Source organism: Taudactylus pleione, unplaced genomic scaffold (genome assembly GCF_031769625.1).
Source record: "Taudactylus pleione unplaced genomic scaffold, aTauple2 ptg000488l, whole genome shotgun sequence".
Classification (NCBI taxonomy): domain Eukaryota; kingdom Metazoa; phylum Chordata; class Amphibia; order Anura; family Myobatrachidae; genus Taudactylus; species Taudactylus pleione.
In genome coordinates, this window is record NW_028284890.1 from 301,263 (window position 1) to 328,839 (window position 27,577).

At 41.9% G+C, this 27,577-nt stretch overlaps 1 protein-coding gene across 1 annotated transcript in view; it reads left to right on the forward strand.

Annotated features, from left to right (window-relative positions):
* The window catches only part of LOC148502609 (uncharacterized), a 283,629-nt gene that overhangs the window by 219,399 nt on the left and 36,653 nt on the right, over nucleotides 1-27,577 (forward strand). The window contains 1 exon segment of the mRNA XM_088449561.1: nucleotides 44-1,270. Coding sequence (XP_088305687.1) covers nucleotides 44-1,270 — 1,227 coding nt within the window.

A 27,577-nucleotide genomic window follows, 5' to 3' on the forward strand; every position in this document is an offset into this window, starting at 1 on the left:
AACCAAGGTAAGTTCTTACCATAACTCTCATTGTTCCCAACAGATGGACACAGCAACAGGAATAACTCGGGGAGACGTCTCATATCTCCAGATGGCGACGTAGATGATAACTTCTCAAAGGACTCTCCAGGAGAAAACCCCATTATCCCCAGTATACATCCAGCATCTCACAGTACAGATATATCATCTGATCCCTCTAACCATGAAGAATGTTCCCCTGATAATCCCAGTAGTGTTACACACAGCTCATATCACACAGGTGATAAACTATTGTCATGTTCTGAATGTGGGAAAGGTTTTACCAAGCAGATCAGTCTTTCTATACATCAGAAGAGAGTTCACGCAGCTGAGAGGCCTTTTCTGTGTTCTGAGTGTGGGAAATGTTTTACGCTGAAAGGAACTCTTACTAGACATACAAAGATTCACACAGGTGAGAGACCATTTACATGTTCTGAATGTGGGAAATATTTTTTGCATCAGGGAACACTTGATGTACATCAGAGAAGTCACACAGGTGAGAAACCATTTCCATGCTCTGATTGTGGGAAATGTTTTACACAGAAATCAAACCTTGTTAAACATCAGAGACGTCACACAGATGAGAAACCATTTTCATGTTCTGAGTGTGGGAAATGTTTTACAGAGAAATCAAACCTTGTTATACATCAGAGATGTCACACAGGTGAGAAACCATTTCCATGCTCTGATTGTGGGAAATGTTTTACACAGAAATCAAACCTTGTTATACATCAGAGACGTCACACAGATGAGAAACCATTTTCATGTTCTGAGTGTGGGAAATGTTTTACAGAGAAATCAGATCTTGTTATACATCAGAGAATTCACACAGGTGAGAAACCATTTTCATGTTCTGAGTGTGGGAAATGTTTTACAGAGAAATCACATCTTGTTATACATCAGAGAATTCACACAGGTGAGAAACCATTTTCATGTTCTGAGTGTGGGAAATGTTTTATAGAGAAATCAGTTCTTGTTATACATCAGAGAAGTCACACAGGTGAGAAACCATTTTCATGTTCTGAGTGTGGGAAATGTTTTACACGGAAACCATATCTTGTTACACATGAGAGAAGTCACACAGGTGAGAAACCATTTTCATGTTCTGAGTGTGGGAAATGTTTTACAGAGAAATCATATCTTGTTAGACATCAGAGAAGTCACACAGGTGAGAAACCATTTACATGCTCAGAGTGTGGGAAATGTTTTACACAGAAATCAGATCTTGTTAGACATCAGAGAACTCACACAGGTGAGAAACCATTTCCATGCTCAGAGTGTGGGAAATGTTTTAGAAATAAATCCGCTCTTTTTAGTCATCAGAAACGTCACACAGGAGAAAAACGATGTGTATGAGCGTCTAGAAGTATATAGAAATTGCAGCAATATTTGCAGTATTGTAATATAATTGGAAATTATCAGAAGAAGCATAAATACAATGTTAGCCTAGATTGCTGCCCCTGCTTAGTGAAGGATAAATGACATTTGCATTATCCCACTATGGGCCTGATTCAGCAGCGGAAGCAAATGCAGCTACCGTCTCTTACAGATCGCAGGTGCTAATATATGCTAATGCCGAGGCACAGCCGCCATAACCACGCCCACTGCTGCCTTCTCGTTATAATCCAATGTCACCTTCCTGTGCAATCATCGGTACCATCGCGGCACATCAATCAGTCACACAGCATTTACATCAGGTCTGACCAGCCGCAAACACTGCTGCTCTCCTGACACGCAGAGAGGTCTCATGCTGCAGCTGCCATAGCTATGGCTAATTTATACACACACATGACATGGCAATCACACGGACAGACATGCCTGCAGGACATGGCGATACCATGGACAGACCCATGACATGGCGATCACACGGACACACGCCTGCAGGACATGGCGATAACATGGACAGACACACCCATGACATGGCGATCACACGGACAGACACGCCTGCAGTTTTCTGTCCACCCCCCCGTTATTTCCCCCCAAACGCTGTCACCCTGCAACTCACTTTGCGATGTATTCCTCTGTGCGTCCGTAATCACAATGTGATCGCTGTGTGTTAACAGTGTGACTTAGACGCAGGTGTGATGGGAAACATTCGCTCATTCTGTGTAACTATCGTCATTGTGTCCGCTGGTGAATCAGCCCCTATACACTAATATATTACATTATATTATATATCCATACGGATGTCACCAACATAGGGCTCCAACAGGTTCCTCATGTAATGGCTTTCAGTTTCCTTATTCTATCAGATCAGAGTTTTCCAAACTCCACTATTACAGGCCAAGTATTAAGGATATCCATGCTTGAGCACAGGTCACTTAATTAGTGCCTCATTCAGTTTGAATTAACAATGTGGATTAAAACATGGATATCCTTAAAACTTGGATTGTAATGGCAGTGTTTGGGAAGCTCTGTATTAGAATATTATTGTGCTATTGGCCTATTTGTACAGTAACAAGACCACATGATGTAATATAGGGACATAACTAATCTGTCATCATGACAATGTCCTGGGGATGTAATATGGGAAGTGGGAAACTATGACATCATTTGATGACTGGGCTGTAAGTGACGGGGTGAGATGGGTGATATAATGACATCTATAACCTCTGATTTTATCTCACTGGATCCAGTATTCTCTGGTTGGGTTTCCTGGTAAATGGATCTCTAATCTCCTTACAGCAGTCTGATGTCTGGTTCCTTCTAATTAGATCCTCTGTAACCTACTATTTACACTATTCCAAAAGATAAGGACATTACAATGATTATCACTTATGTAATTTATACATTATTAGATAATGTAATTAGTGTTGGGACACAGGAAGCTGCTGGTCCTGGTATAAACCACTAACAGTAATGTCCATTAAGTGCATCAGGCTCTCGATATCCCCATCAGAATACAGATGTGAGCAGGGTACGTAGTAATTGGGGAATAATACAGGGACATCACAGGATAAGTACAGGTTGTCCTCAGTATGTCCTGTCTCACCTCCCACAGTGGTGACACCACCAGTAATGTGCAGGGTCAGGAGATGAAGATTATTTGGTAGTGAGGAAATCACAGAAAGGACAATACAAGCTTTGTTATACACCTACAAATATATGAGATAAAGAGTTTGGTAACAAGTAAGAAAACCAAACGCCGCATGGACCTGTCTGACGTCCATGTGGGGTAACACAGCTGCGTGTCGCGCTTGTTAGTATTTTCCACACTTTTTGACCTGCAAGTTTTTGTACATTGTTAGTAAAGCTGGAATAGTGACCAGTTGTCCTTTTGGTGGTGCACATGTTCTGTGATGGCCTAGATGTAAGATCTTTGTTTTGTTTTTTAGAGTTATCCTAACTTTGCTTTTAGTATCTTTATACTGTGACTGTCTTAGTATCCATTTCTCATACCCAAACAAGAAAGGTTTTGTCTTACACGTGTGCCCCTCTTTCCTGTCTCCTGTCACTGTGACACCGCTCTGGTGTTGGGGATTTGCTCTCTGATGGCAACCTGCATGGATACACTGGCCTGTCCTGTTATTACCTCCTATCATGGTATATATCAGTATATTGTTAGTACATATGTATTAGATAATATGTCATCTCTATTGTATGTGTGTCATGGAGGGAATGACAGCACTGTGCGAGTATCATATCCTGCAGCTTATAATACATGAGTAATACAGAAATGACACATTGTACACAAGCCATGAATAATAACAGGAATTGCTCTGTATGAGTAACTGGACGTTACAGGACTATTATGTGCAGGATGTTACTCTCATCTTTAATGTAAGGACCATATTATACCAAAGAGAGAAAGCCAGGACAGCTATTCCTCATGGATGGCTCCTAATAGGTACAGACCCCACCTGATGGAAAATGCCAGGATGCTGCACATCTCTGAGCAGTGGATGTATGATCTGTTATCTATATACAGGTGCACAGCACAGCGTCACTACACCAGTATGCCGGGAGCCTCACATCATTACTCTGTTCTGTTACCTAGCTGTATCCATGTCAGTCTTGTCTGATCATAGTTGTAATGGAGTTATATGAGCTGACATACTTTGTGCTGCTGTTACCATTCTCTTTGTAGTTAAAGATTTCCAGCTCCACCCACCTTATCTGCTGCTTGTGTGTCTGCCCCCAGGTTTGCAGGATACAGCAGCTGCTCATTTTATAATCTGCTTTTCTTGCACTATTCTAGCAGCAAAACATTCACACAATATTATAGTAATCTGTAGTATTAAATATTCAATAAATAACATTCCAAGTGTTACTACAGAAGGAAACTATATTCTTGTAACCTTGCAATAAAATGACTCTGATGTAGAAAATTCTGCCTCACTGCTGTGTTTAGTGATAACTTGTGTATAAAGGAAAATCGAGGTGTGGGGGGAATGAGGGATATACCTGTAACCATTTTTATATTGGGATGTAGTCGGCAGCTTTGCGGTAAAATACTGGCGATCAGAATCCCAGCACCAGAATCACCGCTGACATCCTGATGGTAAGTATTAGGTTAGGTACAAGGAGGAGGCTGAGGGGGGATTAGGGTACTTACCTCCAGGCATCAGGATTCTGACTGTATGCTCCTGTTGGTATTCTGACGGCCAACATCCCATCCCCAACTTATTATATTAATACCAGGGTTCCCGTGTAGTGTATAGTATAGTAATATTGGGGTTCCCGTGTAGTGTATAGTAATACCGGGGTTCCCGTGTAGTGTATAGTAATACCGGGGTTCCCGTGTAGAGTATAGTATAGTAATACCGGGGTTCCCGTGTAGAGTATAGTATAGTAATACCGGGGTTCCCGTGTAGTGTATAGTATAATAATACCAGGGTTCCCGTGTAATGTATACTATAGTAATACCGGGGTTCAGGTGTAGAGTATATTATAGTAATACTGGGGTTCCCATGTAGTGTATAGTATAGTAATACCGGGGTTCAGGTGTAGTGTATAGTAATACCGGGGTTCCCCTGTAGTGTATAGAATAGTAATACCGGGGTTCCCATGTAGTGTATAGTATAGTAATACCGGGGTTCCCGTGTAGAGTATAGTATAGTAATACCGGGGTTCCCGTGTAGAGTATAGTATAGTAATACCGGGGTTCCCGTGTAGTGTATAGTATAATAATACCGGGGTTCCCGTGTAATGTATACTATAGTAATACCGGGGTTCAGGTGTAGAGTATATTATAGTAATACTGGGGTTCCCATGTAGTGTATAGTATAGTAATACCGGGGTTCAGGTGTAGTGTATAGTAATACTGGGGTTCCCCTGTAGTGTATAGAATAGTAATACCGGGGTTCCCGTGTAGTGTATATTATAGTAATACCGGGGTTCCCGTGTAGTGTATAGTATAGTAATACTGGGGTTCAGGTGTAGTGTATAGTATAGTAATACCGGGGTTCCCGTGTAGTGTACAGTATAGTAATACAGAGGTTCCCGTGTATAGTATAGTAATACCAGGGTTCCCGTGTAGTGTATAGTATATGGTATTGATCAGCAATGAAGAATTGTATTACATGGGAGAATCCACCACATGTGATCCATAACAGCCCATATGTGGGATCATGTAATGGGTACAAGGACCTGTGTATGAGCCTATCTGATGGGTCACAGCGTCTCCCTATGTCAGTAATGTGTCTGCTCTATGTCAGTCATACAGATATAACAGGACAGTTCCCCCTTATACATGGACTAATGTACCTGCCCCTCTGCACATTCCCAGCTTTGGTCTGAGGACTGGAGGAGGATGCTGGGAATTGTCACTGGAACCTTCTCTGGTAAATCATCTCCACATTTTCTCTGATGACAACTTAGATAATATTACTGATGTCTGTATTACAGTAAGAATTGGACATGAAGAAACCATTGATAGAGCCGATGTATTTAGCTTTGGTCACAAAATATTTAATGTTAAACATTGGTTATGAAATATCAGTGTGTTCTGATGTCTCTACACAAGACTTCTCGTGGTTACAGCAGGACTGGCTGAGCTGACCCACCACCTCCTAGTAATGGTAGGCTGGCTGTTCCTGTGCTTCATTCTCAGCAGTGATCACACAGTACTCCGCCTCCTGTGACATCCATGTGACTGCCCTGATGGACTCTGAGCTTAGCCAATCAGTAGTGATCACACACTGCTCTGCCTCCTGTGACACCCATGTGACTGTCCTGATGGACTCTGAGATTAGCCAATCAGCAGTGCACTTTGTCATTGCCAGGCAGAGCTGCTCTGTTGTGACATAATGAGTGTTACCATCACGTCAGACAACTGGCCGCTGCCCAAGTTGCATGTCTGGTTGAAGATTCTCTGAAGTTAGTGTGAGAAGGGCGGCCGCGGGAGTCAGTCACAATGAGCTAACATTGGAACTGAATTGTCAATGATAAGTAAACATTGGAACCTCAGCCTTTTTGGGTAAGCCACTTAACATTGGAACCAAGCCATCGATGGTGTGATCTGGCAACATTTATAATGCTGCAATGAGAATGTCAATATTAACCATGTTGAATGTCACCATATTCTCCCTGGTGGCCCAGCAGCTACTTACCTGCTCCTGATGACTGCAGCAACTTCTGTGTCCCAACTGTCACGTAACTTCAGACCTGTGATCCTTCAACATTCCAGTAAGTATCCTGCTAATCCTCCATAAGGTGCCTAACCCTATCCCCCACAGCCTAACCCTATCCCCTCACAGCCTAACTCTAACTATCCCCCACAGCTAAACCCTAACCCCCACAGCCTAACACTACCCCCTGACAGCTTAACCCTACCCCGACAGCCCAACTTTATCCCCTACAGTTTAACCATAACTCCCAGACTTACACTGACCCCCACAGATTAACCCTAACCCTGCACAGTCTAAACCTTATGCCTTAACCCTAACCACCCCACAGCCTAACCATAACCCCCCCAAAGCCTAAGCCTTCCACCCGCAGCCTAACCATAACCCCCCACAGATTTACCCTAACCCCCCCACAGCCTAAGCCTTCCACCCACAGCCTAACTATCCCCCACAGCTTAACTGTAACCCCCCCAAAGTCTAAGTATCTCACCCACAGCCTAACCTCAGTTATTAGTTTCCTGTATAGACAATGAAATAAATTCTAGGCATTGTCCTCAGTAGCATGTGAATAACAGTAATATTGCCCTATACTTTTATTCTACGCAATCCCAATACCAAATTCTTACCCCAATAGTAGTGCAAATTTTATTCATAGCAAATTTTTTATAAAAATTAAAGCTATTATATCTTCAATGTCTAAATATACTAATATACTGCTGTTACACTGACAAATATTCATTACCCATTATCATTAAGGATAAAATGATCACAGAAAGTATGTGTGTGTATGTATGTGCTGTAATAGGATTGGGGTAGGAGGTCCCTCTCCTAGGGTAGATGTGCACCTCAAAACACACCTGCCAGGAAACAACACAGCAGTCCAGGATTTTCGTGCAAGCTAGCCACAGCTAGTTTTTATTGTGCAGTATAACAATGTAAAACAAAAATAAATCTTAGTCTGTCTGGGCACTAACTAGATAATAAATTCCCTCTCTCAAAGTGATAGGGCCTACTGCCTTAACCACCAACATAGGCATATGCACAGTATTACAAGTGGTACATCATAGTGTGTCTGCTGCCTGTCTCCCAGGTATGAGACACTGAGCCAAACCCTGACACAGCCTTTATCAGCCTCTCACAGCTGCAGTCACTAATTAGCCTGCTCTCAGGCTGAAGGCCCCAACACATAAACCAGCCTCGTGAATGGAGCCCTCCCTTCACTCTCACATCCACACCCCCAGGACCCATTATCCGGCTTTTACTTAAAGCCCAAACTCTAATCAAGCAGACACATACATTTCCTGGGGGTTTAAAATACATAGGTCAAAAACCTTAGATACATATATGTGATTTAGCACTTTACCAGTGCTTCTGTCACATATCCCCCCCCCCTTTATTTTGACCTGTGGGACGGAACAACTGCAGCCACCATATAAAACACATGAGACAAAGCATCTGCATTGGCCAGCTGGCTTCCTGGCCTGTGCTCTACTGAAAATGTAACATTTTGCAGTACCAAGAACCACCTAGTTATTCTCCCATTGCTCTCTTTATTCTCTGACCATTTTAAAGGGGCATGACCAGTAATCAACCTGAATTTCGTCAGATTTAGGTATCGTCAGAACTGGTTGGGTGCACAATGCTACTTTTAACTCTTGAAAAGCCTTTTCTGCTTCAGGACTCCATTTAACCATAACTGTTTCTTTGCCTTTGGTAAGGTCTGTCAGTGGGACTGCAATGGTGGCAAAATTGGGTATAAACTCCTACCCCGTGATTCCTAAGAATGTTCTCACCTGCTTCTTATTTAGGGGTTGTGGCCAATATTGTAGTGCCTTGATTTTATTAAGTTGGGGCTTCATCAAACCCCTGTCAATGGTGTATGCAATACACTTTACTTCTTCCATCCCTAGACAACACTTTTTGGCTGTCAATCCAGCTTTATAGATGTAGACCAACACTGCTTGTACTCTGGGTAAGTGAGACTGCTAAATTAGCAGCATACTGTCTATGGGGCCTTAGAATTTTATCCATCATCCTTTGAAAGGTAGCAGGTGCCCCATGTAAGCCAAATGGCAACATCTTGTATTGGAACAACCCTTCTGGTGCAGAAATCCACCCTAGGCATTGGATAGGCATCGAACTTAATCTTAATCCCTGAGTTAGTGATTATGTCATATAGATTCATGAACAACAACCCTACTCTCTATATGACAAGTTAGATCCAATGAAGGATTGACCTGTCCCCCAATAATACAATCCTACTTGTTTAAATTTATACTCCAAATATCCTAGGGGGAATACCCCACGTGTAAGACTAAGACACATTAGTTAATCAGTTAACTTAGCATGCAACATGCAGAAGATGTCATGCGATATGTATGTGTAATATATATATATATATATGTGTATATATGTGAGCCACCAATAAATCTCAATTGAATATGCATATAGAATATTATATATCGGAATAGAATATTCCACACTTCATTTTATTCAGTATATTTATTCGACTCTAGCTATGCAGATGATGGAGATAAAGAAATTTACTTGTTATGTAACCACATTTATAAAAGGTGGTTAGTTGTGAGGTAATAGAGATTTCCCAAACACAAAAAATAAACATTAACAAAAGGCAGACTGTATTCAAGTCTGTGGCATTGTAAATATCACTTCAAAAATGGCCGCCTCCAGGGTAGAGACCGAAGCCTAACCACTAGGCAGGTCTAAATACCATACAAAGCACTGTTAATGAGAAAAATAAGGGAGGTAATAGAGATAGACCAGCGCTACACATTGTGACCACATACACCCATCGGAGCATGTGCAGTAGGAATACATGGACACGTGATGAGTCACGTGAGCGGCAATACTGACGGAACCCAGAAGTAAGGCTGATACACGCACAGAAGGGATTCCCAGGTTAACTACAGGGAGTATAAAGCAGGGTAAGTCACACCACCACCCCATTTGCCCTTGAAAAAGTCCCAAAACAGGGACGATATGCGTTGGGACCACCAGGACATTTGTTGCATTGACTTTAAATATCTGGACTTTTTTGTTAATAGCAGCAACACACAGCTGTTATTTTAGTACAAGCCTACAATAAAAGGTTTTATTCAGATTAACATCAGCTCCATAGTCACATCATTTAGCCCCATATGCATGAAGTTACAAGTCAGCAAGCTGGGGGACCAGCAGAAGCCACTATTTGGTGAGTACTTTCCAATCTACTAACAATCTGCATATATAGTGTCCAAGTACCATGATACTGCACTCATTTCACTTTGAGATATCCATGATGTTATAAAGAAAGGGAAGAAACACTCAGAGACTTCCTGCATACAAGGACATTTGGATCACAGATGTCTATGCGTTTATTTCACCACCTATTGAACACACTGCCCAAAGTTATTGTCCACCTGGTGTAAGAACAGAGTTGTTGCATATTTCGCCATCAGAACACACTGCCCAAAGTTATTGTCCACCTGGTGTAAGAACAGAGTTGTTGCATATATCGCCATCAGAACACATTGCCCAAAGTTATTGTCCACCTGGTGTAAGAACAGAGTTGTTGCATATTTCGCCATCAGAACACATTGCCCAAAGTTATTGTCCACCTGGTGTAAGAACAGAGTTGTTGCATATTTCGCCATCAGAACACACTGCCCAAAGTTATTGTCCACCTGGTGTAAGAACAGAGTTGTTGCATATTTCGCCATCAGAACACACTGCCCAAAGTTATTGTCCACCTGGTGTAAGAACAGAGTTGTTGCATATTTCGCCATCAGAACACACTGCCCAAAGTTATTGTCCACCTGGTGTAAGAACACAGAGTTGTTGCATATTTCGCCTTCAGAACACACTGCCCAAAGTTATTGTCCACCTGGTGTAAGAACAGAGTTGTTGCATATTTCGCCATCAGAACACATTGCCCAAAGTTATTGTCCACCTGGTGTAAGAACAGAGTTGTTGCATATTTCGCCATCAGAACACATTGCCCAAAGTTATTGTCCACCTGGTGTAAGAACAGAGTTGTTGCATATTTCGCCATCAGAACACACTGCCCAAAGTTATTGTCCACCTGGTGTAAGAACAGAGTTGTTGCATATTTCGCCATCAGAACACACTGCCCAAAGTTATTGTCCACCTGGTGTAAGAACAGAGTTGTTGCATATTTCGCCATCAGAACACACTGCCCAAAGTTATTGTCCACCTGGTGTAAGAACACAGAGTTGTTGCATATTTCGCCATCAGAACACACTGCCCAAAGTTATTGTCCACCTGGTGTAAGAACACAGAGTTGTTGCATATTTCGCCTTCAGAACACACTGCCCAAAGTTATTGTCCACCTGGTGTAAGAACAGAGTTGTTGCATATTTCGCCATCAGAACACACTGCCCAAAGTTATTGTCCACCTGGTGTAAGAACAGAGTTGTTGCATATTTCGCCATCAGAACACACTGCCCAAAGTTATTGTCCACCTGGTGTAAGAACACAGAGTTGTTGCATATTTCGCCTTCAGAACACACTGCCCAAAGTTATTGTCCACCTGGTGTAAGAACAGAGTTGTTGCATATTTCGCCATCAGAACACACTGCCCAAAGTTATTGTCCACCTGGTGTAAGAACAGAGTTGTTGCATATTTCGCCATCAGAACACACTGCCCAAAGTTATTGTCCACCTGGTGTAAGAACACAGAGTTGTTGCATATATCACCATCAGAACACACGGCCCAAAGTTATTGTCCACCTGGTGTAAGAACAGAGTTGTTGCATATATCACCATCAGAACACACTGCCCAAAGTTATTGTCCACCTGGTGTAAGAACAGAGTTGTTGCATATTTCGCCATCAGAACACACGGCCCAAAGTTATTGTCCACCTGGTGTAAGAACAGAGTTGTTGCATATTTCGCCATCAGAACACACTGCCCAAAGTTATTGTCCACCTGGTGTAAGAACAGAGTTGTTGCATATTTCGCCATCAGAACACACGGCCCAAAGTTATTGTCCACCTGGTGTAAGAACAGAGTTGTTGCATATTTCGCCATCAGAACACACTGCCCAAAGTTATTGTCCACCTGGTGTAAGAACAGAGTTGTTGCATATTTCGCCATCAGAACACACGGCCCAAAGTTATTGTCCACCTGGTGTAAGAACAGAGTTGTTGCATATTTCACCATCAGAACACACTGCCCAAAGTTATTGTCCACCTGGTGTAAGAACACAGAGTTGTTGCATATATCACTATCAGAACACACGGCCCAAAGTTATTGTCCACCTGGTGTAAGAACAGAGTTGTTGCATATTTCGCCATCAGAACACACTGCCCAAAGTTATTGTCCACCTGGTGTAAGAACAGAGTTGTTGCATATTTCGCCATCAGAACACACGGCCCAAAGATATTGCTGAGCTGATATAGGACTGAAGTGCAAGGTCTTTTTGCATTATTAAGGAATATCCAGCCTATAGATATTGCCTACCTGACATAAGCCTACTAGGAACTACACACAATCATTAGGACGCTCTATAGATAGACCACGATACACATTAGGACGTGAATAGAATACTTATTGCAGTACCATAGAGCGCTAAGCTTAAAATTTTCTTCACAATAGTTAATTTCAACATGTAAAAAGTGTATTGTTTTCACTTAATGGTCCAGTGTCATTGTTTTATTTTACGTTTTTTATAAATGAATTTACTAATTTGAGTGTGGTAACCAACAGCAACCATTTTGCAGAAAGTATTTGGACCCTACAATCACATGCATTGTGTTAGGTGTTTTCACCCAGCTTGCAGTGTATTTTGCAGTTGGTAGGTTCGAACATGTTTGTCATTTCATCCTGGATTTGTTCTTGGTATACGCTTTCAAATACCAAGCACTAAATAAGTCAACCACAAATGTTTTTTTAGATATTGGAGTTAACAACATAATGTGTTTTTTTTTATTAAATGGTCCAAAGTACAATTAATTAAAACAAAGATCAGGTTCCCAAATCCTGGAAATGTAATGGAAATACCCCTGCAACACACTTAATGCAACTTGATTAATTTCTTTAAAGCCCTATGTCATTAATGAGGCATCACTCATTTTTGTCTGATGGTACCTTGTTAGCACATAGAAATGGCATGCATTTTGGTGTAAAAAAAATATTTTTCTTTTTAACAAAGAGCCAAGAAAAAGAGTAAAAAATCACTCCCCCAAAAGGAGCAGCAACCACCCCAGCAACAGCAGAAGCAACAAGAGCAGCAGCTCCAAATAACACAGCAGCATGAAGAGGCCGAGGAGGCTGGTGAGTTGTGGAGCTGGAGTTGTGTGTAGACCCACAGTAATGTAAATGAGACCATGACAATGTTAATGTTGTTCTGTAGGACCATCAAATCTGCCCTCCCAAAAAGAGGCATCTGACCCCCCAGTTTTTGCAACACCAATATGTGATGAAGTTGATTTGTTTTCTGGAGGCCCCTCTTCACCTCTTCTGTACGGTGAGTTGTTGTGGATCTGTTTTGGGAAAATATATGCATAATTGTTAGTATTTTTTTTTTCCATTTTTTTCTAATACTTTTTCATGGTTGACATTGTTAGTTTAAGGTCTCAGTAATTTTAGAGGTTTACTTACATGGTTTTGCTTTTAGAAGTTTGGACAAATTAACACTAATTTTAAGGGTCTTCTTTTTTTACTTTTAATTCGTCCCATGGAAACACACTGGCGAGTTCTGTTGTGCCTTTCATTTGCAGTATTGTGTTGGTTTCTCAACTTAGTTAGGTACTTAAATGTAAGATCATACCTGTGATTTTGCATTTTAAAAAGGATAACTTTGTTATTTTCCTAAAAGTTACTCTGTTCATATATTATATTGACTTCGTATGTGTTTTAAAAACATACATTACACATTTTTAAAATGTACGAACCTTAATTGCTGACTTTATCACAAAAAAAAAGTTGTTTTTGTTACCTATGTGCCTTCTATTTTTCCAAAAATAGATTTGTATGTTGTGAAACCTACATCATACGTTGTTATTTATTTTTTTGGCTTGGGTATGTCATGTTGCACCTGTTGGGGTTTTTTTTTTTTTGGGCCCATGCTAGTTTTGTCTTATTTACCTAAACAATTTTTCTGTTTTTAAGGACACCAAACATTCTCCATAATTTGGCTTTTAAATGTGTGTAAACCAAGATAATATGGCTCATGTTCTTAGGTTTGGAGGACAATACCTACTAAAACTTTATTCTTGCGGGTAAAACTTTAGAAATGTGAAGGTGATTTCAAAAAAACTTACCAGAAACTCTCTTCTAGATTCTCTGGAACAACCTGATCTTCCTGCAGACACCATTTCGACTGAAGACGGACTTTCTGAACCTGAAAACACATTTACATTAACCATCATACCTCCAACACCAGTGATGCCAGCATCAAATTTTCTATCCTCCACTCCCCCAATTTTGTTGGGGACACCACAAGCACAACCAGCATCTCAACCTCCACCACCACAGCCAGAAACCACATACTGGCAAGAAATGTATATTTGTCAACAACAACAAATTGATTGATTGCAACAGCACATTTCCCAAAATCAGACCATAAACAAAATTGGTCATAGGCATATCAAAATCCAGATGGCTCAGAGGGTGGAGCATACACGAATGGCCAACTCTTTAGAACAAATAAGACAGAGCATTGTGAGATTGGAGGCTGCACACATACAACAATCATTTCATGATCATGGCAAACCAAACCGCTGCCTTTAGGGAGTATTGTGCTGTTTTGCAAAATTTAGGCACACAAATGTTAGGTCGCTTACACGAAACAACAGCAAGCCTGACCTCGAGCAGCACTTCACTGGCATCAACACCAATTAAAACCACCTAGACAAACACTGCGAACCAGAGGTGGCAGCAAACCAAGTCAGGGTGGCAAACCAAGTCAGGGAGGGGTCACTCTAACTGATTTCTTGAACAAAAGCCAGATGTAAAAACTATGGTGAATAGACAAATCAGATTTTGGGGCCTATTCATCAACACTAAAATAACGTTTTTAAGGACATTTTCCTTAAATAACGTTATTTTGGTATTCATGTAGCCACTTAGCACAGGAGATATCACAGATATCTCCTTGCTAAGTTCCCTTGTGTTAATTTCCACACTCCCCATACATTAGTACATTAGTATGGGTACATTAGTACATTAGTATGGGGATGTGGAAATTGTGGTATTCATCAAATTCCGACAATTATCAATTTTCGGAATTTGATGCAGTTACTATTCGCCACTGTGAGGTGGTGAATAGCAGGTGAAACTTACCTGTATCCGCGTGTGCAGGTCCCCCAACGAGTCCCTCCGGCGCTCTGCTCCGTCCTCAGGCTCCGGAGGCTGATCGGACATGTGTGCTCCCCAGCAGAGCACAAGAAAGTTTAGACAAAAACTAAAAAGTTTTTTTTTTTCTAATCTGTCATGTGGTCTGCTGGGAAACCACATGACAGACCAGCAGGACGGAGCCGGAGGCTGCTGCGCGGACAGGTAAGTCGGGGGGGGGAGGTGAGCGGAGGGGGGTGTAGGGTGTAACGCATCTGTAGGCAGTGCTGCGCATGCGCTGGTTTTACAGATGTAACAGCGCATGCGCAGCACTGTTTCCAGATGCGATAAGGTGGTGTAGGCAGGAAAAGTATCTATTTCCCGAAAAGCTATCATCGCAAAAATGACAGCTTTTTGGAATAGATACTTATGGAGAGGAGGAAGGATGAATTCCACCTATAATTAGGTAGAACTCCATGAGAGTTCTAAAGCTAATTATCTCCAGAGAATTTTTAGGTTTAATGAATAGGCCCCTTTATCCTTACGTACATTTGTAAAGAATTGCTATGTTTTGATAGAATTGCTAGTATTGATGGAAATTTGTATGTGTTAATCTACCTGAAAACATCAAAAGGGGATTGGACAGTTTTGTGTGTTGTGTTTCAAGTGTATTTTAATACACTTCTTTGTCCATTTTTTTTTTTTTCCAAAATGTTTTTATTGCAAGAAAGTTCCTACAGATGTACAAACATAGAGAGAGATATACATCATGGTTGTGTAACATACACACAAAAAAAACACGTTATCCCCCCCCCAAAAAATAAGGAGAAACAAAGTGGTACATCCAGATAGATATTTAACAAAGGATGATAGCAGAACAAGAAACTTTCTCAATTTTCTATATATGCAAAACTAGCATAATAATCGGATAAGAGGAGTCATGGGAAGGAGAAACAAGGAAAGCAGAAATAACACAAATGTGGTCAAAATGACAAATGTCATAGATTTTAAAACATTTAACAGTATGTTAGATACATTTTGTATATGCAGTGAACTTTGAGAAATAAAATGTTAGTTGCAGATAGTGACAAGTAAACAAATATTTGAGGAGTGAGACATTAATCGTGGTTTAAATGCAGCCAGCATGAAATCGAATAAATTGTATTAGGCAACAATAAAGCATCCAGTGGGAAATGGACTAGGCAAAAGTAAAATAAATATATGCATCAACCCATACCGTTTCTAGGGAATAAAAAGGGGCGATTTAAGTAAGGAATGGGAGTGCTTGAAACCAACCTGGGAGCATCCAAGGAAATTAGGCAAGCAGAGCCCTGTGTAGCCAGAGAAATTGGGAAACCAAACCTAAATTTGGGGAGCCCCAGGAGGACTCCGTCACCAAGAAGCACACGTGTATAGCCAAAGATGGAAATGGGAGGGAGAGAGAAATCATTAAACATATCAGGCAGCTCAGATCTCCCGATTCCCCCAGGCACACCAGGGATTTCAAGGTTAGGACGAGCATCATAATTACTCAGGTCAACCAGATCAGTGGGTGGGAAAACAAGAACCAGAGAATTAGACTGAGCAATATTTGTCAGTAAAGGCAGTACGCTATCACCATCCTCTAGCTTCTGCTGTAAGTCGGAGACAGGTGGTGCGACAGAGCTTAATCGTAACATCACTGCTTGGAGTGAAACCCAGATAACATCCAGCCTGTTACAGAGCTGAGATACAAAATCAGTCAGTTGTGGCGTGTTTACAATGGGAAATTTGGGCAAGGAATCCATAGCCAATAAAGGTACAGACCAAGTAACACAGATAATACAAAACAGTACAAAAGCAATATTACATGAGCAGTAAAGTACAGTTATAACCCAGGTCAACTGAAACCATAAACAGTAACCATAAAGTTGGCAGGTTTGAATATATCAATGACACTGTAATAAAAGTTTAACCAGTAAGTTGTATTGAATATAATTCACCACTAGATGGCGTATTTGTTATATGCAATCACAGCAATACTAGAAAACTGATAAGCTACGAGTCCAGCAATATTATAATTTTGTTGACAGTGTCCTTGGTCTGAAGTTGATCAGTAATATAGACTCAGATATACCTGAGAATATAAATCCAGTAGATAGGTGTAGAATCAGGCAGACACAAACAGCTGGGTCACAGTTTCACAGACGGACATCCAATAGAGTATCAGCAGGCAGCAGCATTGCACAGATTACCTGAAAGACTCAGAGTTAGATGCTGCCGAGAGTGCAGAAGCCGGATAGATACAGAAGTTGAAGCCACCATCTAGGAGGCGCATTGTAGATAAGTCCTCAGGAAGTCAGCAGCGGTGACAAGATGGTGCCAAATGAATAAGAGGGTCACTGTCCAGGGAGTATGATCCAGCGGTGGCAGGAAAGATCACAGCAATAACCAGCCTGGAAGACAGAGGGAGCACAGAGCAACAGATGCAGTCAGATCTTCCCATCAGCAGCAGGCACAGGGGAAGAAGCACACAGTGCTTCCTCCACTGACAGCGTCTTCCCGACACCGCACAGCAAGCCAGACTTCAGAGGTAGGAGGTACCACACTGGCAACGGGGCCAAACTGGGAAGCAACCAGTGAAGAAAGCTACTGGGCAGTTATTGAGGGAGAGCAAGAGGTATCTTAGCTTGTGATGAGTAGGAGAAACAAGTCACAGCATAGTTTTGCGCCAAACACTGGCGGTCATAAACACCTTAGAAGTAAAGGCTGGGTTCCGGGGAATAAAGCAGCTCCTCCAAAAATAAAGAGTCCAGCAGCAGCCTCTAGTCTTCCTTATCAGTTTCTTGTGAAAGTATCACAGACAGAGGCTGTGTGGGAGGACAGATAGACCAGGATTTCAAATAAGTTGGAGGAGCTCTGGTAAAAAGCGGCCATACACGATGCGCCGCCAACCGGAAGTCCTCTTCTTTGTCCATTTTTTATGTAATTATGTGTTTGTTTATTTCACAAAGACGTTGTGTAATATTTTTGTCAAAAAGACCAAGCAGATTGTTTACTTTGCAAATATACATTTCAAATGACCAAATAGGTTATATTGGTTGCTTCGAAAATAATAAAAAAAGAAAAACAATTTTTGGAATGCCAAAGACCAGACTATTTTTGAGTTAGACATCACAAAATGGGTGTAATGACGTGGTAAATATGTATTAAGCTTTGGTTAAAGATGAGAAAGGTACAGGTTCCATCAAAGGTTGACCAACAAAACATAATAACAAATAACAGTAAAAGCAGCAATGTTGGCCCAAGGGTGTGGGCAGAACACACAAACTCAGGGGACCAAAACAGCAGGTTACAAACATACCGAAAAAAATAGCTAGCAGAAAACTCTAGGGAAAAAAACATACTGGCCAAATATGTTAATTCCTAATTAAATGACAAAAAAAACAAACAATGTAGGTATTAGAATAAGCCCAAAAAAATTGGACAACAAAAAAGCCATTAAAAACACTTAAGCATAAATTTGGAACATAAAAACATAGGACACATTTAATAAACCAGGTGAGGAATGACAGTAAAATGCTCCTCAATCAGATTCTGCCTCACCTGTCTTCCAGTTCCTGTGCTCACGCTGTCGCCTGATGTGTCCAAAAAGCCAGCCTGCTGGCTGTCCTCCACATAATCAGCGGTTAAAGGCTGCTGCAAACACATATTATGCAAAAGACGGCAGCAGAGCACAATATCTGACACTTTATTGGGCGCATATAATAAAATACCACCAGATTTATCTAGACAACGGAATCTAGACTTTAACAAGCCAAATGTACGTTCTATCACACACCTGGTGGACTTATGTGCATCATTATACTTGTGCTCAGCTGGCGAATTTGGAAGCAACAGTGGAGTCAGTGACCAAGAGCAAAACCCATAACCAAAGTCACCTATTGTGCAGAAGAGAGAAATTAGATTTAGAACTATATGTGTATTTCTATGTAACTTAGACAAAACCAAAATTGAAAATACTTACCCAGCAGCCATCCTTCCGGCATTTGACCAGCCTCAAATTTGTCATGGAGGGATAACTGGCTGAGGATAAAGGCATCGTGACATGAGCCAGGGTAGCCAACTACAACACTCATGATTTTGAGTTTTTCATCACAAACCACCTGGACATTGGTAGAATGGGCATGGTGCCTATTCAAAAACATATGGGCCCTAGCCCGAGGTGGTCTTAGCTCAATGTTTGTGCAGTCTATTGCACCAAGGACATTTGGCATGCCTGCAGTGCCATGAAAAGCAACCTTGACTGCATGCCAGTGTGACTCTTGGTTAGGGAAGCAGATTAAGGCTTGGAGCAGAGGCTGAAATGAGGCCATGACCTGTTAAATACCTGGAAAATGTGGACTGGGAAATTCCAATGACCCTACCAGTGATAGACTGGAAGTTTCCTGTAGCAAAAAAGTGCAATACACTCAAAAGCTTATGCATTCCTGAGACAGCACATGAGCGACCTGTCTCAGGGTCTAGGCAAGATCATACAGATGGAATATGTTGGCTCTATTGAGCCTGAACATCTGTATGACCTCGCCATTGGCCAATGCAATCAGGTTCAAACGCCCCCTAAAAAATGCTGCCTGTGCAGCCTCCATGGTACCTGCACAACCTCTTCAGCCTGCACTCTGGAGATCGAAGGGATGTGTTCAGGAGTCCTCCGGACTCTGGAGAGATGGACAAGGTAGGCCTGTTGCTCCCAAGGCATATTACCCAAGCTTGGCTGAGGCAGCGCATGGTCTGATTCACCTGGGAATAGAAGGTATGTGCAAGTTGGTCAGAGCATATTGGTGTGCACCAGGCTTTTCTTCTCAAGCTGGAAAGAGATCCATGTCCTGTCTGACTTGCTTGAGGAAAAATGTCGGGAAGACAATCCCCACTGAGCCATCCCATATCCCTCCGACAGACGGGCCTTTTCAGGTAATACAAATTGACTTCATCCAATTACCACCTTGCAGGAATCTCAAGTATGTATTAATTTATACAGATGTATTTTCTAATTGGGTAGAGGCATATCCAGCTGCCACTAATACTGCTGTTTTTACTAATAAGAATATTGTTCAGGAGTTTGTATGCAGAGACGGTATCCCTAGAATCATAGAAAGTGACAGGGGTACTCATTTCACTGGTGATGTTTTCCAGAACATGTGTAAGCTTATGGGTATCAATAGTAGACTTCACACCCCCTACCGACCACATGCCAGTGCCAAGGTGGAGAGGGTAAACGGTACTATTAAGAACAAACTGAGTGAGATCATGGCTTAAAGTGGATTAGGATGGCCAGAAGCCTTACCGCTCGTCCTCCATAGCATCAGAACCACTCCTAGATCTCCTCTTAATCTGTCTCCCTTTAAGATACTGTTTGAGATGATTTGAAGAGTAATAATGAGGTTACTGTGTGATATCTTTTAAAGATGAGTAAACAGCTGAAACAGCAGCAACAGAAATTGAAAATGTCACCTGATATGCCAGAAACAAACTGTCATGTGTCATGATCCAGTGCAAGAATTCCTCTGTGGAGGACGGTGAGCCGAGGGGTTCGGGTGACTAGGGGAGTGACTAGACTAGGTCTCCTAGTTGTGGCCAAACCCAGGTTTGGCTAGACCTGCCCAGAGGCGTGGAGTCTAACTCACTTGGTGGTTTTCTCCAGTGACCCCTCCAATTGGGATTTGGTTTTCAGCTGCACCAAGTGAGCAGGTCGCGGCCCTCTGGACAGGTACCTGGGAATGGCAGAAGACCAGAAACTATAATGAATGCAATAGCACTGGAGGTGAATGGAATGAATGAACTCTGGAAATGGAACTGAATGCTATAACACAGGCATGGACTGTAAACAGTTAAGTATGCAGAAAAACACAGACATATACTGGGGATTGCAAAGGCAAGAGCAGAGTGGACTCAGGGAATATATGGGAATGCTAGAAATGATTGGAGCTGATTACCAGAGACAAGACACTGAGCAAAGAACACAGACATATACTGGAGATTGTACAGACAAGAGCAGAGTGGACTCAGGGAATATATGGGAATGCTGGAAATGATTGGCAGAGACAAGACACAAAGAGAAGTCAGGCATACACTAGGAGAGTGCTAAATGCAAGTGCAGATTTGCACTGACAAGACACAGGGCAGATTGACACAGATATGTGCTGGGAGGTCCAGCTGAGAGCTAATTAATACCAGCAGGTAATCTGACACCTCAGTGACACAAGGAAGCTGCAATACTAGCAGCACATATACAAAGACACACAGACAGAAAACAAAACAGTCTGGATACTGGGAGAGAACTACTCTCAGACTAAGAATAGCTTGGAAGCTAATACTGGAAACTGGAGAACTGTGAACAGGCTGAAGTAACTCTCTGAAAGATTAGCACAGAGCAATGCTGGTATCACTGGAACAGAGAAGAAGTTGAACAGCAACTTCCTGGAGTTCTGGAGGTGGATTTATACCCAGGGGTAGCAGATTACTGGAGCACAGCATCAGCTGACTCTAATCATGCTACCATAGGTTAGGAGTACTGTCACATGAGAGGAACTGTCATGGCGGCACCCATGATGGGAACTTCGAACCCCAGCACACAGCCGACCATGGAAGCTCGCAAAAGCACCTAAGGCAGAATACTCAGCCCCACATTCATCACTGCACCAGACATCTGACCGCAAGGAAGTCAGTGGAAGCCGGCAAGGAGGTGAGAGAGGCCGATCCTAGGCTGAACCCTGACATCATGATGTTGAACCTGGAGAATATGTTATGATCAGAAATTTCTTATGCTCAGATTGCTTGACAGACCGGTGGGAAGGTCCTTATCAGGTGCTGATGATGAGTACCACATCCTTGAAAGTAGCAGAGAGAGATACCTGGGTCCATTGAACTCACTGCAGAAAGGTCAACCACCCGAAGTAGGTACAAGGCGGAGCCGAGACAGATAATGTGGACCTGTTGATTGCGAGCCTGTTCCGGGAGAGCTAGAGACTGCAGTGAAAACACCTGAGCCAGAGACATGTGCAGACTACTATTCCAGCAATGGCGTGGCGGACTGTTTTTCTGTCTTTTCCTCCTTCCAGGGTTCTTCTCATCCTTATTTGTTTCAGGATTTCCTGTTTCTGTGACAGAGGACAGATCATGGAGAGGGAGGCCGATAGTAATGTCGATGGAGTGGAGTCGGAAGAGGGATTGATCAAACAATCAGGGCGGTATACGGTCAAACTCAGTACAGGAATTGTTAAGAGATCTGTTAGCCATGAAAACTCGGAGACAGTGTGAGGGGTTATTGTCTGAGGAATACTGTATTTGTGAGTACTGTGGATCCCTAGTTGATGAAAAGTCATCCAGTGATGCCAGTCCAAGAGTAATCTGTATTTGGGTGGGCATCCTTTAGAGGATTACAATTCCTTAGTGGGTAAGGTCTTAAACCAGACTGAATGTTCAGTGTGCCTCAGGGACAACATAATGTAGGATTAGTACCATTCCCATTAAATTTCTCTGAGGTCCGTGAATTACATGGGGGAAGGCCGGTGGACAAGAAATATAATATATCTAGACCCCCTAATTTTAAGCTCCACCAGTACGAAGTAGATAGATCCCTGTTATGCTTAAATCTCACAAATTTCAGAAAACTGGGAAATTGGGAGGTGATCTGGAACAATCAAACAATGACCTATTCACCAGAGCTGATAATGAGCCTATCGATTCTGAACTTGTATGCAGAATTATTGCAAGTGGGAGATACTTCCGGTACAGGTACATGCGTAGTTATGACAAAGTAATGGTTGGCAAGAGTATCAGTAGGGTACTGTGCAGATATTGTCAAGCTGGATGGTTGGCTGAGACCTAAATTGTAAAATTAATATCTGAAGACGCCATGTTTGCATTGCCTGCCCGACGCCATCTGGCGTAGTCAGTATAATGTCATTGTACACGGTGATATTTTAGCATTGTGTACATCTGCCGTGTTACTGCACACTGTTAAAGTCTTTATATAATAAATGCGCATGAATACACATATATATATATTTTTAAAGACTTTATAAATTCAGTGATGACAGACAAGTCTTGAGGACATGTCTGTGACAAATAAATAAGAATACACAAAGATACTGTGAGTGTTTGCTCCGCATACAGATACAGTATGCCTGTGGTGATAGAAGTATAACACAGACACTTCTATGCTCAGAGATAGTGTTCTGAATGTAGATTTTCAAACAATTGTCAGATGTTTAGCTATTGTTAGCAATTGTAGGCCTTGTGTCCAATGCTGATGTGGTTAAGAACTAACAATTGTATTCTAGATAAGCATAGGAAAACCTTTTGTTAAAATTATCAGACATCTTGCCAAGGCTTGCTCCACCTGTGAATGGGACAAACTCCATTGTCTGTCATTTTCTAGTTCAGATAGAAGTAATAATAATAACCAGTTACTGTTTAAAGCTATATATATATATATTAATATATATATGTATATATACACTTAAACGATCACATGTGTATCCACAATGCATGCACACATATATACAGTTGCTATTGTAAATAGAAACACACACAGCACATGTTTTGCGCTGTACACAACCCCTGCATACAGCGCACCTTTTACGCTGCATGTAGCCACAATGCATACTTACATATAACCATAAATATACATGCACTCATAAAAGGTTCCTGCACATTATGATTTATATTAACGTTATTAATTATGATGTATAAACGTATGTATTTGATATTAATGGTATACAACATGATAGACATGGCATGTATGGTACTAAACTGACACACTGTTTATTTCCAGATATCTGAACCTACCAGTGAGGGAGTCGCATCTTGCGTTCGATGGTTATGGAATATAGGAAATTATTGGTTAGAATGTATACACTGTAATGTAGTGTCTCTATCTAGTTTAAATCAATTAAAGAAAGACAATGTAATCTGGAGAATTGGGACATACCCCTAGTGAATTGTCCTATGAACTACAGCGTACTACAAAGTCCAGCTAATGTTGAGAGTCCGCTATCCGTTATTGTGTGATTTAAAGGAACGCTAACTAGGACCTAGGGACAAGGAAGGAAAAGTTGTTTTCTTTCATTGTTAAAGTTTTGTGTTAGAGGGTAATTCGCACAATAGCGTACGCATATTTCCTGTATTGCTGCCACGTGTTCAAACATTCATTATATTTATAATGTGATTCCTTGTTAAACCTTTGAATTACACTACTATATTTGGGGAAAAGGATTATTTTTTTTCTGCGCAGAAAAGGGTGTATGTGATTGAAACGTGTTATTATAAAGTGGAGGCTTCTGTCTGTTAAGCCTAAAGTGGAAACTCAGTAGGGGCCTGACGAGGCCGTGCAAACTACTGGGCCAGTGTACAAAGCAGGTACATTGTGGTTATCGAGAAACTAAGGGGGTTCTCAGTCCGACACCCATTAATGGCAAAGTCCGTTGATCAGTTAGGGTCTTTGGGCAATGCGATCGGACCGCATGGTTATATAAACTGAGATTATGAAGTGGGTTGTTGTGGGAGTTAACTTGCTGGCAAGGTTAGGAGTTATTGGAACTCCTAGATGCTACCAGCTTGGAGTAAACTCAAAGTAGGAAGCGAGTGGTGAAGCTTGAGATAAATTCACCACAAGTAAAATAATCAGCTAGGTGGTTATTTTACTCCTCGTTTATGCACACTGACCATTTCGCTTATCGGGAAGGTGGTGCATAAAAGGGAAGAAGCGAGCGGCTGAAGCTTGGGTTGAAATCGCCGCAGGTAGACTAATTTAATAGGTGGTTATTCTGCTCCTCATTGTGCAAGCTGTCTGAAACGCTAACGGGATGGCTGTGCATAAACCGGAGGGAGTGCGTGAACGTAGCTCACTAAAAATTGTTCACCAATCGAAATTCTCTAGAAATTGCTAAGCGTTTTCTCAGATGGGTGCGAAGCCCTCTATTTTAATGGTTGATGATGTGCTGCTGGTGGAATGGCCAGTTGGCTCAGCAAGGTTTATCATGTTTAAAAGTATGGTGCGTGCATTACGGTGTACTGTGACATATGGGTCAAGATGACCAAGACATGTAGAAAACCTTTTCCTAAGATTGGTAGCTTTGATTCAGAGATACTAAATAAGTTAGAGATGGTATATGTTTAGTGAAATCTCTAAGGAAAAGGATAAAGTTCAATGATTGCTTAAAGTTGTGGCAGCACGAGGGGAGTATGTGGCTTAGCGGTGTGCATGCGGCGGAAACTAGTGTCGCGCTTACGACGCAAGGGAACGCATACGCAACGCTAAATAGCATTGTGAGCGCACCTCAGGGGAGCAAGCACGTATGGCAAGGTAGCGTTGCCGAAGGAAATGTTAATAGTGCAGGCGCACTTCCTCTGCCCTATGCAGATGGGGGTGAAGGTACAGTCGATCTAAAAAAATCATAAAAATGTAACAACTTGTACCCTCTCTTGAGTAACTATAAGGAACATGTTTATAGTGCAGATGATGAACCTGTTGTAATGTCCGCTCTTTCCCATGTTGCCCAAATGTTAAATTCACCATCACAACAAGCACAGCTAGCTACCCCACCAGTACCAGTAGTAGAGGTAGCCCCACCAGTGATAGTGCAGGAAGTATTAACACCCGCTGTAACCATAGCGGAGTTACTAATACCATACGTAGTAGTAGTAGGCTGAACCCTCCACCAGGTAACAAGGCCATAGGTAGCGGTGCAGTAGGCATCCATCCCATCCGGACAATAACTGTTCCCGATGGGAATCCAGACGCACATGGTGTAGTGGCCACAAGGGAAGTAGCGATGCATTGTCCATGGACAAGAGCGGAGCTACATTCCATAATGACAGATTTTCCTGATCCTAGGAAAGAATTAGCAAAGTGCCAGAGATTTGTAAAGGATTTATGTAATGCTCATGAGCCAACCAACAAATTGGCAAGTGGTATTACGGGCATGTCTTCCACACAATACCGACATGAAAAAAGTTGATCATGGCCTGTGTATTGGATGGAGATAGTCCCATAACTGATGAAGGCAATCAGGACAACATAACCAGCATTGTCACCCAATTGGCCGTATATTTCCCAGTAGTAGTTAACTGGAGTAACATTTTTACAATTAAGCAGAAAGAGGGTGAGTCTGCAGCAGATTATTTCTCCAGAGCACTGCAGACTATTACCCATTACACAGGTATAGAAGATATCAAAGACAACACCCATCACAGGGAAATGAAAATCACGGTGCTAATTTATATTCTTAAAAACACTATAAAGACCAGGGTTCAGACCTCACTTCCTGGATGGAGGGGAGTTACAGTAGACACACTCAGGTAATCTACAATTGAACATGATAAAACATCCTTAGGAAGAGAGAAATGCAGAGCGAGAAACTAATGGCTGTTAGTATCCAAGCTCTGGAAGGAATGCAAATACCACCGCAGCACTCTTATCACACACAGCCACAATACACATGTCCCACACAACCTCCAAACCCATATCCCCATACACAACCACAATCTTTCCACACTCCCCAACCCACACAACAATCTTTCAATACACGACTGTTTACAATCTTTTCAACCTGCCACTGGATCTGTTCTAATACAATAGACAAGCAGGGCACAAGGTTGCAAAGGACAAATTACAGCCATGCCAGATCAGGGTTAAATATTTGGGACACTGCCTAACCCAGGGGCTATGTCATCTGACTACTGACCGAATAGCGATTCAAATGCCTAAGGCAGTGGCCATCATTAAGTGTAAAGCCCATACATGCGAGGATGATCCGGTGTCACTGGGAAATAACAGAGCAGATGAAGCTGCCAAATGGGCAGCAGGGTTGAAAATAAATATACCAATTGATCAGATGATGTTTTTTTTTTCAAACTATTGATATGCAGAAGTTAATTGAGATGCAAAATTTGTGTTCCATTCAGGAAAAGGTAGTCTGGAGATCCAAGGGATGTGGACAGGAGTCCTCTGGACTCTGGAGAGATGGACAAGGTAAGCCGGTGGCACCTAAGGCATACTACCCAAGCTTGGCTGAGACAGCGCACGGTCTGACTCACTTGGGAAAGCAAGGTATGTGCAAGTTGGTCAGGGCGTATTATTGTGCACCGGGTTTTCTCAAGCTAAAAAGAGGGCAATGTCCTGTTTGACATGCTTGAGGAAGAACATTGGAAAAACAATACCAACCGAGCCATCCCACATCCCTCTGACAGATGGACCTTTCAGGTAATACAATTCGATTTCATCCAATTACCTCTCTGCAGGAGCCCCAAGTATGTATTAGTTTGTACAGATGTGTTTTCTAACTGGGTAGAGGCATACCCAGCTGCCACTAATACTGCTGTGTTCATTGCTAAAAAGATTGTACAGGAGTTTGTATGCAGATACGGTATCCCTAGAATTATTGAAAGTGATAGAGGTACTCATTTCATAGGTGATGTCTTCCAGAACATCTGTAAGTTGATGGGTAGTAAGATCATGGCAGAAAGTGGATTGTGATGGCTAGAAGCATTACCGCTAGTCCTTCATAGCATCAGGACAACTCCTAGACCCCCTCTTGAGCTTTCCCCCTTTGAAATACTGTTTGGTAGACAACCTCATTTGATTGCAAGTCCACAGGAAGATTGAAGAGTAACAACAAGGTTACTGTAAAGTATCTTATAACAATGAGTAAACAGTT